This window comes from Tachypleus tridentatus, chromosome 3 (genome assembly GCF_004210375.1).
Source record: "Tachypleus tridentatus isolate NWPU-2018 chromosome 3, ASM421037v1, whole genome shotgun sequence".
NCBI lineage: Eukaryota > Metazoa > Arthropoda > Merostomata > Xiphosura > Limulidae > Tachypleus > Tachypleus tridentatus.
Window position 1 is genome coordinate 83556282 of NC_134827.1, and position 14407 is coordinate 83570688.

A 14407-nucleotide genomic window follows, 5' to 3' on the forward strand; every position below is an offset into this window, starting at 1 on the left:
GGGAATAGAGGGTTGATAACTGAACAAACACAGTAGCATGCACTTTAAACTTACCTCTAACATCTGTGAAACAGTCTTGATTCTAGGGATTTCTCTTCTCTTCATTCTTGAATACTAATTATAAAAATATTTTGACAGACTTTCATTTATATTTCAATGGCACATTAAAAAATAACAATACATGCAATGTTACTTACATACAACAATTATCACAGTATAAACATTTTTGTGAAACAAGCTAATCTTTGGTATTAAATGAGATCATGTGAAGTCAACCATGATTTATTAAATCACTGTATAACAGAACATCTGGAGTCTAGTGCTTTTAATTCTTCAAATACATATGGATCAGGAATGTGATGAAAGTGTTCATGAAAAGAATTTCGACATAATATGTAATTTCAATAGTGAACAAGATATAAAAATAAAACATACTCTGATGATCAAGAAACTAAAACAATATTTAATTCTAAATCATCAGAGATAGAAACCATTCATACAAAAGGCATGGTGACTCATAATTTCTGCAATGATCTTAACAAAAAGCAAATTATGTATCATGTAATTGGGTGTGAATGAAAGAGCGAATCAAGATACCTCAAAGGAAGGGGAATAAAATGCAGTAAACTTCCTTTTTAAGAGGTACTAAACAAGATAAAGAAATGAAAGCTTACATGGTATCAGCTGCAAAATTTATACTACTGCAATGGATTGAAAAATAATTATCAGATAGAAAATCTAAATGTAAAGAAATTTTTCATTTAATCCTGATGGATAAAAGGTACCTAGGATAAAAATAAGGCACTGGTCCTCGTGTCCAACTGGAGTAGATGTTAAAACAACTAGATTGGGATGTGAAAGATTGTGCCTCCACAACAATGTTGGGAGAACAGATCACTGCTATTACAATTACTAATATATCTGCTGTGTTCATAAAATATCTGACTTTGTGATCTATTTCATCATTATATAAGACACTGCACAAATTATACAGTAGACAACAGACTCAGATAAACCTGTGATCTTTTACTACAATATTTAGATTTTTCTAGACAGACAAGACACTTGTGACACTAAAGTTCCCAATTAAATTGGAAAGTGTTACTGTTAGCCATTGTATAGTGTGAGTTAAAGGGACAAGGGTCCCTTGCCTGTTCCCTCTAAAACATTAAAGTTTGTAGCCTATCATAATGAGAAATCCTATCTATAAGAGTTTGTTAGATATTGCATAATTAGTGATCCTTGCAGCATTTTATGTATATTTGGAAGGCAAACAGCAAAGTTAGCAAGAGATTTTGTTAAGTAAGAAGACATATTATTAGCCAAAATTTCAGAGACAGTTTTCTGAAATTTCTATGATAACAAACACAAACTTTAACATCTTAAACTAGATTGAACATTTGTTATGTTCACATGAGGAAAAGTACCTTATTTTAATCCTAAGAAATTTTTCTCCATCAGTATTAAATTAAAGTTTCATTTAATGTTTCCTTTTGATTAATGTTTTGTTTGAGTCATTAATTGCAACCTAAAGTTTATATCCATGTCCTCAGTTCTCTTGTTTCTTTCTTTTTCTTTAATCAGTAATTTAGTACCTGTAAAAAACGAAAATTTTTGCTGTATTTTCTTTCCTTTATTTTGAAATAACTCTATGTATACAAGAGGGTCAAAGTTCACACCTTCTTAAAGGGTTACATTCAGAACATGATTAAACTACTTTATTATCAACGTGTCAATAAACCTAGCCTCAGAATGTAGTTTGTAATTCACATTTTTATATTACCTAAGTCTTATAATGAAAAAAAATGCTAAAAATAAATAAATTTTCAGTTTTCACTTCTCTATGCTATGTGATGTGTTTACACACACAAAATTTTAATCTTAATACAGGATTCTATGAAAACAAGATAAGGGGCCCAGAAATGTAAAGAAAAGACAAGCATATCAATGGCAATGCTCTGTATAAGCTAGCAGAAGTAATTATGATAGCTAAAGAGGGTTGTCAAAAACCCTCAAACAAAGATATATCCAGATCATGCAACTGAAGTCATCTTCTGTGAAACGTGGCAAGCCAGTAGAATGAAATGATAGTAGTAGTCCTGAGAAAGAAGTTCCAAGATACAAAAACAGATGCCTGGACCAAGTACCCCCTTGACAGTAAATGCAAGACACCATCTAGAAACTGTCAAAATGAAGCCTGATGATTTTCCATTTAATGAACCCAGACCATAAGACATTGCCTTTTGAAGAGCAAAAATCTAAAAAAAAATTGCATAGGAAAACTTCGTTGTCCATGCACAGACCTTGGAATTCCTGATGAGATATCCACTCCATCTCTGAAGCAAGGTATTTGTGAAGAGATGGATCTCTGGATGAGGTGGCAGAAGAAAAAACCCATATCTTAGTATTTTTCTCATCTAACCACTCCTGAGATCTAAGAGAATAATCCTGAATAAGGAAAGTTGGGAATCCAGTGAATCACTATTCATGATCCAGTGGTCAAATAAATATCAATAAAAGGATCTCTTGTATGCTCATCCCAAAACCATGAGAGTTTCAAGTAATGTGCAAGTTCCCAAAAGAGGAAGAACCATCTGTGCAGTAGGAGAAGGAGAGTTGAGTAAGAGTCAGACATCCTGTTCCATAGCATGCAGCTAGATTGAAGTCGCTGAGCCCAACTGATATACATTATTAAAAAGACTGATGACATGTTGTGTTGGAGCAAGAACAGACAGCTCTGACAACAAAGCTTGTTTTCATTGTTTCTGAAAGTAGAACACAAATGCGACATATTGACAAATGCTGAGATGGTGCCAACAGTAGTAAGCCATCCACAGAATGGTATGTACACAGAGCTAGGGAATAGAAATGATGAGAAAATGGTCATACAATTCTGTATAACCCATATGGTGCTGATGCTAGTCTAGTCTGAAGATAAAAATTCTATACTGCAGTACCTGATTCTTGCACACAAAAATGCCAATAGTGGCATCACACCACCACTATGACAATGTGAAGATATGAGCTAAAGACATCAAACGTGTACATCCACAATTATATATAAAATGCTAACTCATAGTGAGGAATAAGTAACTTGTGAAACTTGGAAAATTTAGTCACTGACATAGGTGAGAAAGATCAATGACTGGATACCAGTCATGTGTTCTTGGGCCCAACAAACTGACAGGAATAACACCCTCTTATCTTCCTCCAGATCAACCAAACTCTGATAGTTCACCTGATAAAATTAACAATTAAATCAACAAACTAAAACAACACTTAATTAACGTCAACAAATTACCTGAAAAAAAACCATGAAAAAAATTATACGCACACACCAAGACCAACAACAAACAATAAATCTCAAGATAAAAAAAATTACAAAACCTTATACTGTTGCATATCATATGTTCTCAACATCAGCAAAGAAATAATCAACATTTGGATAAAACTTACAACAAAACATCACATTCCAGTAAACACCAAACTTATTCAAAACCAGGTACAAAACTAAAGCTAATACAATGTAAAAACTACACTGACAAACACAACACCAACATAATTTACAAAATACAATGTAACAACTGCCATGACTTCTATATTGGAAAAACAAGGAGACAAAGTGGGTTTCTCGTCATCAATAAAGTTATGATCCATTGAAGTTATATACAGACTCTGCTTCAGAACTCCAAATTTTCAAGTGTAGATATACTCTTTGAAATGAATATGATGTGAATGCTTGGAGACCAAATTGTGTAGTTCGAAAAACCATGGAAGACAGGGTATAGTTCTCCTTTCATATAACTGAGCAGTAAACCTCTGTAGAGGAACTACAATATCAGTCATGAAGGAATATATAGACTCACAAGTAGTTGGAAAAAAAATGCAAAACATACACACTTCATGGGCAATTTAAAAAAAGGAGCCTGAGGCAGTTTATCCTGAAGTGACTTTCTGAGAATCCAAGTGAATAAAAGAAGGTGCAGGAAAAAGCCAATTTAAGTTCTCTCTGGAATGTCCAGGGTTGCACTCAATTACAGCCTCAGATCCTCTGAAGGAACACCTCCAAACCAAAGATATGTCTCCACCTCGCTATGAATAAGAGTTTCAACTGAAAGTGACTCTTTCTCCCCAATTATTTAGCAACACTATGTGTCATAAGCAGTACAAGAGAGCCTTTGTTTGCCTCCATGCTGGAAATATTAATTCAGAAATACTTTCCACATACCAGTTTACTAAACAAATTTTACACACATTCACACAAACATATCAACTAGGTAACCCAAAAAAGGCTCAAAGTAACTCCAATAACTGTAGTACAGAGAAACACACTAGTGAATGCTGTGTCAAGAAAAGGTCATAATATTATATGAATGAGGTGCTTATATACAGGAGCAAAACAGAGGGTGCATTGGCATAAGCAGAATAAATCATGAGACAAATATCACCAAGAGCAATTAAATGAGATATAAAAGACTGGATAAAGTGGATAAAAGAAGAAAGCCTAGCAGTCAAATAATAATTGTAGTATGAGAGATTGTATTTTGGAAAACAAATTTATGGATGTTTTAAAAAATAAAGAATTTTGGAGATTCTTTCTTTAAATTCTAGTCTGTAAATATCTATAGTTGATGTATCTAATTGATAAATATGCTGAAACCCTTAAAAGAGAAGAAAAAATCTAAAATAGAGAATTCATAGAGAGGCTTTGTGTGATGCATAAAAGTGAAATATTAGGAATTATTTATATGTTTCCTCTATAACTTAGGAAATCAAAACTTGAATTATAAGCTATGTCTTTATAACAACTTAATAATATAAACTGACAAGATTTAGTAAAATTTTGAATATAACAATAAAACCAAGGTTGTGAACAATTTAACCACCATCTGTTCACACAGAGTTGACACTTGATATCTGATGATTCCAGCATTACAGGACATTAAAAGACATACAGTACTGTTTTACAAGTAATTTACTATGAATAGAAAATTCAAAACATTTATTCATAAACAAAACAGGAAACCAAAATTATCAGATCACATAAAATGAAAAAAAAAATATGCTCCTACTCCTTCACTGTATTTACAAATGAAGTCTTCATCAGGAAGTGGAAAATTCTTGGAAAGAAAATCAGCCTAAAATAAAGACAAAACCTGTCATATAATTTACAACTTAGGAAAAGTAAAATGCTTATATGATTGATGTGTCATAACCAAGTAATTTTCTTCAATACAAGATTCAAAAAATAAGGTGTAAGTTTATTTATCCTAAATTCTTTAGTGCCTGAAAATTTATTAAATTTCAATGATTGTATACAAGTCACACCAGAATAAATATAACTGTTCCATTACTACCTGACAGATCAGTAGATTATTAAAGCTTTTTCACCTACAAAACCTTATTTACAGAACACTTCAGATCTACGATCATTAGAAAGCGGTACCTCTTGAATGACCATTTTATAACAATTCCTGACAGAGAATGATAAAGTAAGAAATATGATCAAATCATTACTATAAGTTAATACCAACAGTGTTTGTTCCACTACAGATATAATGATAATTAAATATGAGCTTCCATCAAAAGATAATAATTTAACTGTTAAATACTATAGGCTCTCCAGAGTCTATCATCAACATAAGTTGCATAACCCAAACTATCTTGGCAGATCCACAGTTTCAACACGCAACTGTCTAACTGAACATATCTCTAGTTACCCTGATTCTATCCTAACCCCTGTAATTCATCAACTTCCTACTTACATTCAAGACACCAATGACACCTTACAAAAAATTAGATCCTATTACTTTATTTATACTTTAAATACTGTTATTGTACACCTACATTTCACATGAATATGGACTCAAGACCCTTAAACACTATCTTAAGAGAAAAGATTCTCTAGACCCCCCTGCTGAAACCCTGATTAAATTAGATGAATTAGTTTTATCATTAAATTTCTTATCTTTTGACACCAAATTCAATAAACAAATGAAGGTTGTAGCCATGGGTACCAAAACAAGTACCTCCTACACTAATCTCTTTGTTGGTTACATTGAAGATTGCGTATTTCTGGACTACATATATACTCTCTCTGTCTCATATGGTAGGTATATTGATGTTATTTTTTAGTATAGCTACAAGCAGTAACAATGAACTCAATTTCTTTGTTCAGTTTCTGTAATCCTTTCACCCAACACACCAATGACTTCTGTTTCTTACCAAAATATTTCATTTCTTGGCATAAATATTTCCATGACTGAATGATGGCAAACTTACAATGTCTGTATGTTAAAAACCAACAAACACACAAAGCTACTTACATTTTTCACTCCAGTCATCCTCAGCATGTCAAAAGAAACATTCTCAAATATAATCTCACCAGATTGTATACCTCCTACCAAACTTTTTACAAAAAACATAACTACCCTACATCTCTTCTTCATAACACTAAAGATAATTTACATACCAGCAAAAAATGCTCAACTTTAGCTTTGCAGAAAATGCTTAGCTTAAATCATATCAGTAATTATAACACCAGCATTACAGACAATTCAAAACTTCCAACTACATGCATCTAATCTCACTTCAATCAACACACTCCTACTTCCACTGATCAACACATTATTCTTACACTTACGTTTCACCAATTCAGCACAAAAAGAATGTGTATATTGTCTGACAACTTCCACATCATAACCTAGGACAATATCATTGGTCACATGTTCCCTAACAAACCTCTAATTCTTATATATGAGACACAAAGATTTAATCATCCATAGTCAACTTCTCAACAACACAAAACTATCATGTGATGCTCAAGTTCATACCTACATTTGTCAGAGGAGTAGATGCAATACTTGCCATTACATTGATTGTAGAACATCTGTTAGAGGCCCAAAATCAACATATTTTCTGAAGTCCATAAAACAGCAAATAAAAACACAATTGCAAAAGAATTCATTTTTAAATTGAGATGTTTAAGTCTCTTTCTATCTACTATCTAATGAACTAACAGTTTTGACTTCACAGACACACAACTTCTTAAAAATTTCAGCCACTTCTAAAAATAGTCAGCTGTGAGACGATGGTCAGGAGCCAATATCTCTTATATCTTTAATGCAAAATCAGACTCATTGACACAACAACAGATCGATGAATTGGTGTGAAAAAAAAACCTTTAACCATTTTGCTAAGGGCTCAGTATAACAAAAACAAGTTTGTCTACACATTTGCACAAATTAAGTATTTGCACTATAATCTTTGATACAGCATGTGTATCTTTACAAAATTTGGTAGACTTTTAATAAAGATTACAAGTATTCTGAATACAAAAAATAAATTTATTAAATGAAATATTTTTAATTAAAATTTGTTTGTAAAAATAGAATCTGTTTCATTACTGGTCCGAGCGTAAAGTGATTTCATGTTGTGATTAAAAAAACTATTCTTCATGCCAAAAATCTCTATTATTATTTGCATAATTTCTAAAACCTCTCAAATACATTTCAGTTGTTTGTTTTTAGTAATACTTCATATTTTATGTGATTTTATGTACCCTAACTATGTGGAGTCTGTCAACTGACCAATCTCATAACCTCAAGAAATTGGAAAATTATGCTTTTTTCACGCTAGAATAACTACATATTATAACACAAAAATACAATTGTTTAGTTTAAGTAGCTTATGTCTCATAATGCTATATATTAACATGTATATTTATTATTTTTTATAATATTGATCATCCAGTCATGCCTAGCTAACATTACATAACTTGCATCGATGTAGAACATATTCACTCATGTTACATATCCAGTAATATAAAAAGGACTTCTAGTTTTCCTTGTCTTAGCTGTGTTTCAGTTATTATACATTATATATATATATATATATATATTAATAATTTGTTTCTAAGTAGTAATAATTTAACTTATTTTTCTTGAAACATAGATCAGTAAATCAAGAAACGATGCAAACAATTATATCTTTTTGCTACGACCTTTGTACTCACTTCTTACCAGACACAAGTTGTTAAGCCTTTTAAAATTTTGCATTAGGGGTGTCAAACAATTTTTTTTTAAGGTTTTATTTGTACAGTTGAATAACCAAAAAAAATAATAAATAACTACATTGATACCATAGTGTTCCACTACAATTTAATAAGCTTACTAACTAACAGGTATTTAAGTTTTCAAAAAATATGAAACTTCAAGCAGACTAAAGACACAACCTATTTTCCTTGAAAAATTTGATCAAAAGAATGTGATAGACTTTTCAAAGATTAAAATGGCTCAGAAAGCAACTCTGGGAACATTTTAAGCTATTGATAGATTATTCACATGTCAAATACTGTAATACGAGTATACAAAAGGGACAATTTTCAAAAATTGATAGTTGTTTGATTCAGTACATAAGCCATACCTCAGCAAAGGTTCTTTTTTATTTTCTAGCTTGTCAATATTAGTAATCTGAGTTCCTGGTTTGTATGAAAATATAGACTAAGTATTTTGACATCACAAAGATCTAATTTTAAACAGTACTGCATTCAACATACATGACTCACTAAAACCTGTATTTAAATGCATTCTTTTAATATTTACTTTTAAGTGTAGAAATTAATTCATATGTAATATTAAAGTTTAAATTATAATCTACAATTTGATTCTACATTTATTGACATAAATTCACAAAATAGTAGTTCAATAAAATTTTAAATGCAATTCAACAAATGCAAGAACTTAGCCTCTGACCTTACTCTTGACCCTCGTGAAATGATCAATGAACTTGGTGTTTGTAACTCCTGATCCAGTGGTTCTCACAGACAATGGATCTTGTTAAGTACAAAAATTAAATTTCACGTAGTTGAGTATCTGAATAGTCTTCAGTGGGACACAAAAATTCTATGCTATGATCACAGTTCATCAAGGAATATTAAAGCTGAATATCTAAACTCATCATAAATGGCTGTCCTATCAATGTTTACAAACTCAGCAATGTAAGACCACTTATAACAGACCTGCCAACTTTTAAAAATGTAAAACTATAAAGAATGGGCCAAGATATTAGACATGCAACTAGAGAGACAAAAGATAATCACATAGTTTATATTTTTTATTAAAGGTATTTTTAATGCACTACTACGTATTAATGGGAATTAATTAAAGAATATATTATTACCAGGCTGTCCACCTTCACAATCATTGTAACTGAAGTTGAAATGTTACATCAGAAACCCCAAACATTGTTATTTAGCCCTCTGCAACTGCCATGTAACCATGAATATATATATACACACACACACACGCACTATAAATTACAATGTTTCAAATGTACCTTTACAAAATTAGGAACCTTTCAGTAACTATTAACTATTTTGTACATAGAAACATCAGATTTTTATAATTAAGTACTTTTACTAATGATATGTCTGTTAATTTATGGAGTCATAGTTTGACTCACATTTTTATTAGCCTTACTATAAAGTTATTTTCATGTTAGAATTAAAAATACTTTTTGTCATTTCACAAATTTTAAAGTTCAATTGTATAACCTCTAAAACCTCCTATAATGAGATTTTTTGTCAGTACATGTATTTTTTTGTTATTTTCTCCAACTTAACAAAGTAAGCAAACTTAGTCCATTTAACTGATCTTGTAACCACCACAAGAAACGATGAAATAAATCTAAATAACCATTTCTTTCTTCCTTTAACACACTACTTTGTCTTATGACCAAAGCTATTACAATTCACATCTTGTGGTAATTTAGATCTGATGTTCTACTATTACTTAGATTAGCAACAAACCAAATTCTCACAGTAAGGAAGCTTTTACATTGGGTCACCAAGATAATTAATGAAATTACACAATGCTACACCCATAAGATGTGCTCATACTATCGAGACTATTTTTTTCATTTATCATCATTACTTATTTAATCTAATTATTTTCTGATTTCTACATCTTAATTTCTTGTATAATAAGAAATTTAGTACTGAAACATAAGTTTTATTTTTTGTTCTTGAAGTCTTGAATAAAGTTAACCATTTTCTTTTTGCAGGAGTGTTGATAGTACTTTAAGTTTCATTTATTTTGAATATGAAATTTAAAACACAAGATATTACCATGCAACAAAAAGCAATGTCCTAAAACTGTTATAATGTTACTGGCTTCCTAAGTAAGTTACATAAGCATTAAAATAATTTCCTTAAGGTAATTTCAATGAAACTATGAAACTGATGCAGAACTTAAAATCAATCAAGAGAACAAGCTAATGTTATAAGGAAAGGTGTAAATTACAAACATAAATAATCCAGTAGCAAGTATCAGAAAGAATTATTGACTTTTGTTTAAGACAGATTATATTAAGAAGGGTGTGGCTTTTGTTTGTTTGTTTTTGAATTTCACGTAAAGCTACTCAAGGGCTATCTATGCTAGCTGTCCTTAATTTAGTAGACTATTATTATTGGTCAATTACAATTAATATACAGCTTGGAAGGTATAATTGTGATTAACACTTATTAATCAGAAAACTACTGATTTATAGAATTCAAACATTACAAACTATTCAACTTCAGTGAATTTACTTTGGGCATTAGTATTTATACAAGGACATTAAATATCTTCAAAGATATTTAAAGCATTGAATATTAAATATAAAAATATAATTTTTATATTGCTGTAAAAAATCAGCAATATGATGCCAACCAAGCTAGCTAGCTTAAGCAAGGTGTAACAATATCAACTCAGAATTAATTTGCTCATCATGGATCTAGATCCTAAATTCCCAGCTATTTGAAGTCGTAATATGTAATGCATGTTATACAATAAATGGAAGACTCATCCAAGATAAATTATAATTTGTAACAACAGCCAGAATATGAAGTTCATCCATTAAAAACACATTTCATAGTAAAGTTGAGAAATGGAAAAAACAAATAGCTGTTTACCTCTGGGATAGTTTTTAAAAATCAATTACCAAGTGCCTTAAAAATGCATTTAAAACCATAAAGAATATGTAAGATACATGAATAACCATCCTCAAAACATAATAAATGGTGTCGTTTTCTCTGTTCAAGTGTACGAACTGCTGTATTTCCTAAGAAAGGGATTAATCTATCAAGCACAATGAGGTAAAAACCTTTCTCCTAGAAACAAGCACAGTTAGTTTTCTTTTTTCCTATTCAAACTACTAGTATTAGTTTAGCAGTTAAGATTTCAAAATAAAAAATGCACAATGTGCACAGCATAAATGACAATAACACACTTTTGCTTTGAAGATGGCCTAAAAAGGTTGAAACATTGTTCTCTACTTTATTTTAATAATAATTTTAATACCCATACCAGCCATCTTGAGATAAGTTAGAAAGATTTGCTTTTCATTCTTTTGACATAACTTCCAATATAGACTTTCCACATGCTTGTCCTTGTCAGTATCTAGCTTAATCAAATGCTACCACTTTGTCTTGCAAAGTCTTCCTTAATCCATTTTTAAACCATCATCAACACCAGTACGTTAGAAAACATTTTTTTATGTGTAACAGAATCCTTGGCTGAACATTTTTTGGTGTTCACATGTACTGTCAAATCATTAAAACATTTTAAATTAGCATTTCAAACAACACAATGTATAACACAGATGGACACTGCAAATGGCAGTATAGGGACTGAAGCAAAATAAACAACTTTTTACCAAGGTCCTTCTTGCAAGTTTCATAATGCCCATGTTCATCAATCATTTGAGAACTTTATCAGTGTTGCTTGGGAACATTTTTCATTGCTGATTATACTATACCCATTTCATTTTGTTTTCAAATCTAACTGGTCAAATTCATCTACCAATTATTTAGAAACAGCACTGGAAATTGAAATACTGACAGAATGTCCATAACCATCATCACAATTATTCTAGAGAAACACTATTTTTGTGCTGGACATTGTTCGTGTCCAGCTACTTATTTTCAGACTTGCATGACTTCACTCAACCATTTAATACTATATAATCTATAACCAATAGAAAGCCAAAATTTTACTCTATCAAACAGTATATTAAGTTTGTTGTTTTCTGTACAGAGAATTATTAAGTTCACTTTCAGTTTAAGTTTTATTCCCATGGAAAACTATAGCGAGCTCAGAAGAATTTTTATGACTTTTCACATAGTTAGAAAGCCAGAAAAACTGCTTTTGAATGTTATTATTCTGTGTTCTTTAATGCATTATTTAAATAAATAAAAAATTAGTTAGTGCAAAACTATCATTAATATAAAAAAACTAGATTGGTGTCACTGACAGTTGACAAGAAAACCCAGATAAGTACTTTATTACTTGTTTTTCACATGTAATCTTTATTTATTATAATAAAAGTAACTATGATGTAAAAATAAGAAACATTTTAGATCATGTAAGATTAAGTATAAGAAATAACAACAATGTAATAAATTTTCATGAGGTACACACCTAAGAATTTCAAGCATAATGTGAATCGAAATGTCTGCCAAATGATTTACATCTTATAATGGCACAAATTCTGGTCACACAGTTATGAGTTTAAAGCTATTTAGGATAAATTTAGTTTAATGTTACAATTTGAAATCATTCTAGAAAGAAAAAAGGAGTAATTTAGATTTAATTGAACTTTTTGTTTTTTGGTGGTTACAAGGTCAGTCAAACCAACCAACTTTGTGTGGGGTTATGGTAGGGAAAATAATGGCAAATATAAAGTTTTACTGACAAAAAAGTTTGAAACTTATTTAGAAGGTTTTAGAGATTATGTAAATAAAATATAAGATTTTTGAGATGAATAACTTTTAATCATAACATGGAAATTACTTTGCATTCCTGCTAACAAGAAACAAAGACAATATATACTCTTCAAAAAAAGAAACGCAAAAGGCAAAATTTGAGACATATTGTTAACAAGTTTATTCCGGGTAGTTTTGTATAAAATGTGTGAAATTTTGCACATTCACTGCTGAACATCCAAAGTCTGCAAAGGCGAAGTCCACGCTCACTAGTTGAAGTTTAACATCACTCAATGTCATTAACGAGTATGCCCCCCATGAGCATCAATAACTGCTTGGCATCTCCTGCCCATGGAAGCAATGAGATGATGAATCACATCCAGTGGAATGGCTGTCCACTCAGCCTGCAAAGCTGCTGCAAGCTGAGGTAGAGTCTGTGGTTGAGGTTGTCGCTGTCGCAGACGTTGGTCCAACTCGTCTCAAAGATGTTCGATAGGGTTCAAATCTGGTGATCTGGAGGGCCAGAGAAGAATGTTGATGTTGTGGTGTCTCAAGAAGACAGTGGTGAGTCAGGCTGTGTGAGGACGGGCGTTGTCATGTTGAAAAACGTCATTGATGTTCACCATGATGGGTTGCACATGGGGCCTAAGAATCTCATCGACAGTTGCATATGGTCTGATCGGAAATCCTATGCAGCTCTGGTATGGTTGAGGCAGTAGACGTCGCAATGGTGGTCCTATCCCGAAGGTGACGTAATCAGATGTAGTGATCTTGTGCGGGCGTGGTCACACGAGGTCTGCCAGATCGTGGACGGTCACACGTTGATCCATGTTGTTGGTGATGATTCCATAGCCTTGTGATGGTGCTTGGGTGGACATTCACAGCTCTGGCAACATCTGATCGAGATTTGCCTGCTTCCAAGCGACCAATGGCATTGTTGCGTTGTGCTTCAGTCAGTCTTGGCGTAACTGTATTGCGTGTCGGTGGCTTAACACTGAGCTATGGAAACCGAGAACCTGTCACTTTTATAGGGATTTTGCACATGTTGCACTTGCAGAACATGCAGATCTCTCAAACAAATTTATTGGACATGAATGCGTTTTGACGAAAAATCCGATGTTTTCCTCTGTTTTCAAAGTGCACAACTTTTATTGTCATTTTGGTCTGACAATCAGTGCCTTAACACGTGTAACATCACATACTCTGAGCTTGTAACATTATTACATATATTTCTCATTAAAATAACAAAAATATCCCTTTTGCATTTCTTTTTTTGAAGAGTATATATATACACGTTCACAAACAAGTCTTCAGCAAAAATACTCATTAAGAAATCTGATATTTTGTGGACAAAACATGTAATGTTTACTGCAGTTCTGACAAATTTTATGAAAATATACATACACCGTATTAAAAGTTATAGGTTTGGAAACTATAAGGAGTACAAAATTGTTACAAGTTCAGTCATTTGACCAATTTCATGGTAAAAGACTTATTAGATTGCATCATCACAAGTATTTAACAATTATATCATGACATTTTTAAAGTAATACATAACTGTTTTAAACCCCTTATCATCCCATGTTTCTATGCACGTTTCCTACTTCCTCAGTCCTATCCTTGTTTTTCCAATGCAACTTGCTTGAAGAGCTCAATTCAATATGG

General features: G+C 31.7%; 1 protein-coding gene across 1 annotated transcript in view; it reads right to left on the minus strand.

Moving 5' to 3' along the window:
- The window catches only part of LOC143247368 (centromere protein K-like), a 67211-nt gene that overhangs the window by 11387 nt on the left and 41417 nt on the right, over window positions 1–14407 (minus strand). Inside the window, exons 7-8 of the mRNA XM_076495338.1 lie at window positions 5073–5138; window positions 55–114 (exon numbers count right to left, since the gene is read on the minus strand). Coding sequence (XP_076351453.1) covers window positions 55–114; window positions 5073–5138 — 126 coding nt within the window. The remainder of the gene's footprint in view (window positions 1–54; window positions 115–5072; window positions 5139–14407) is intronic.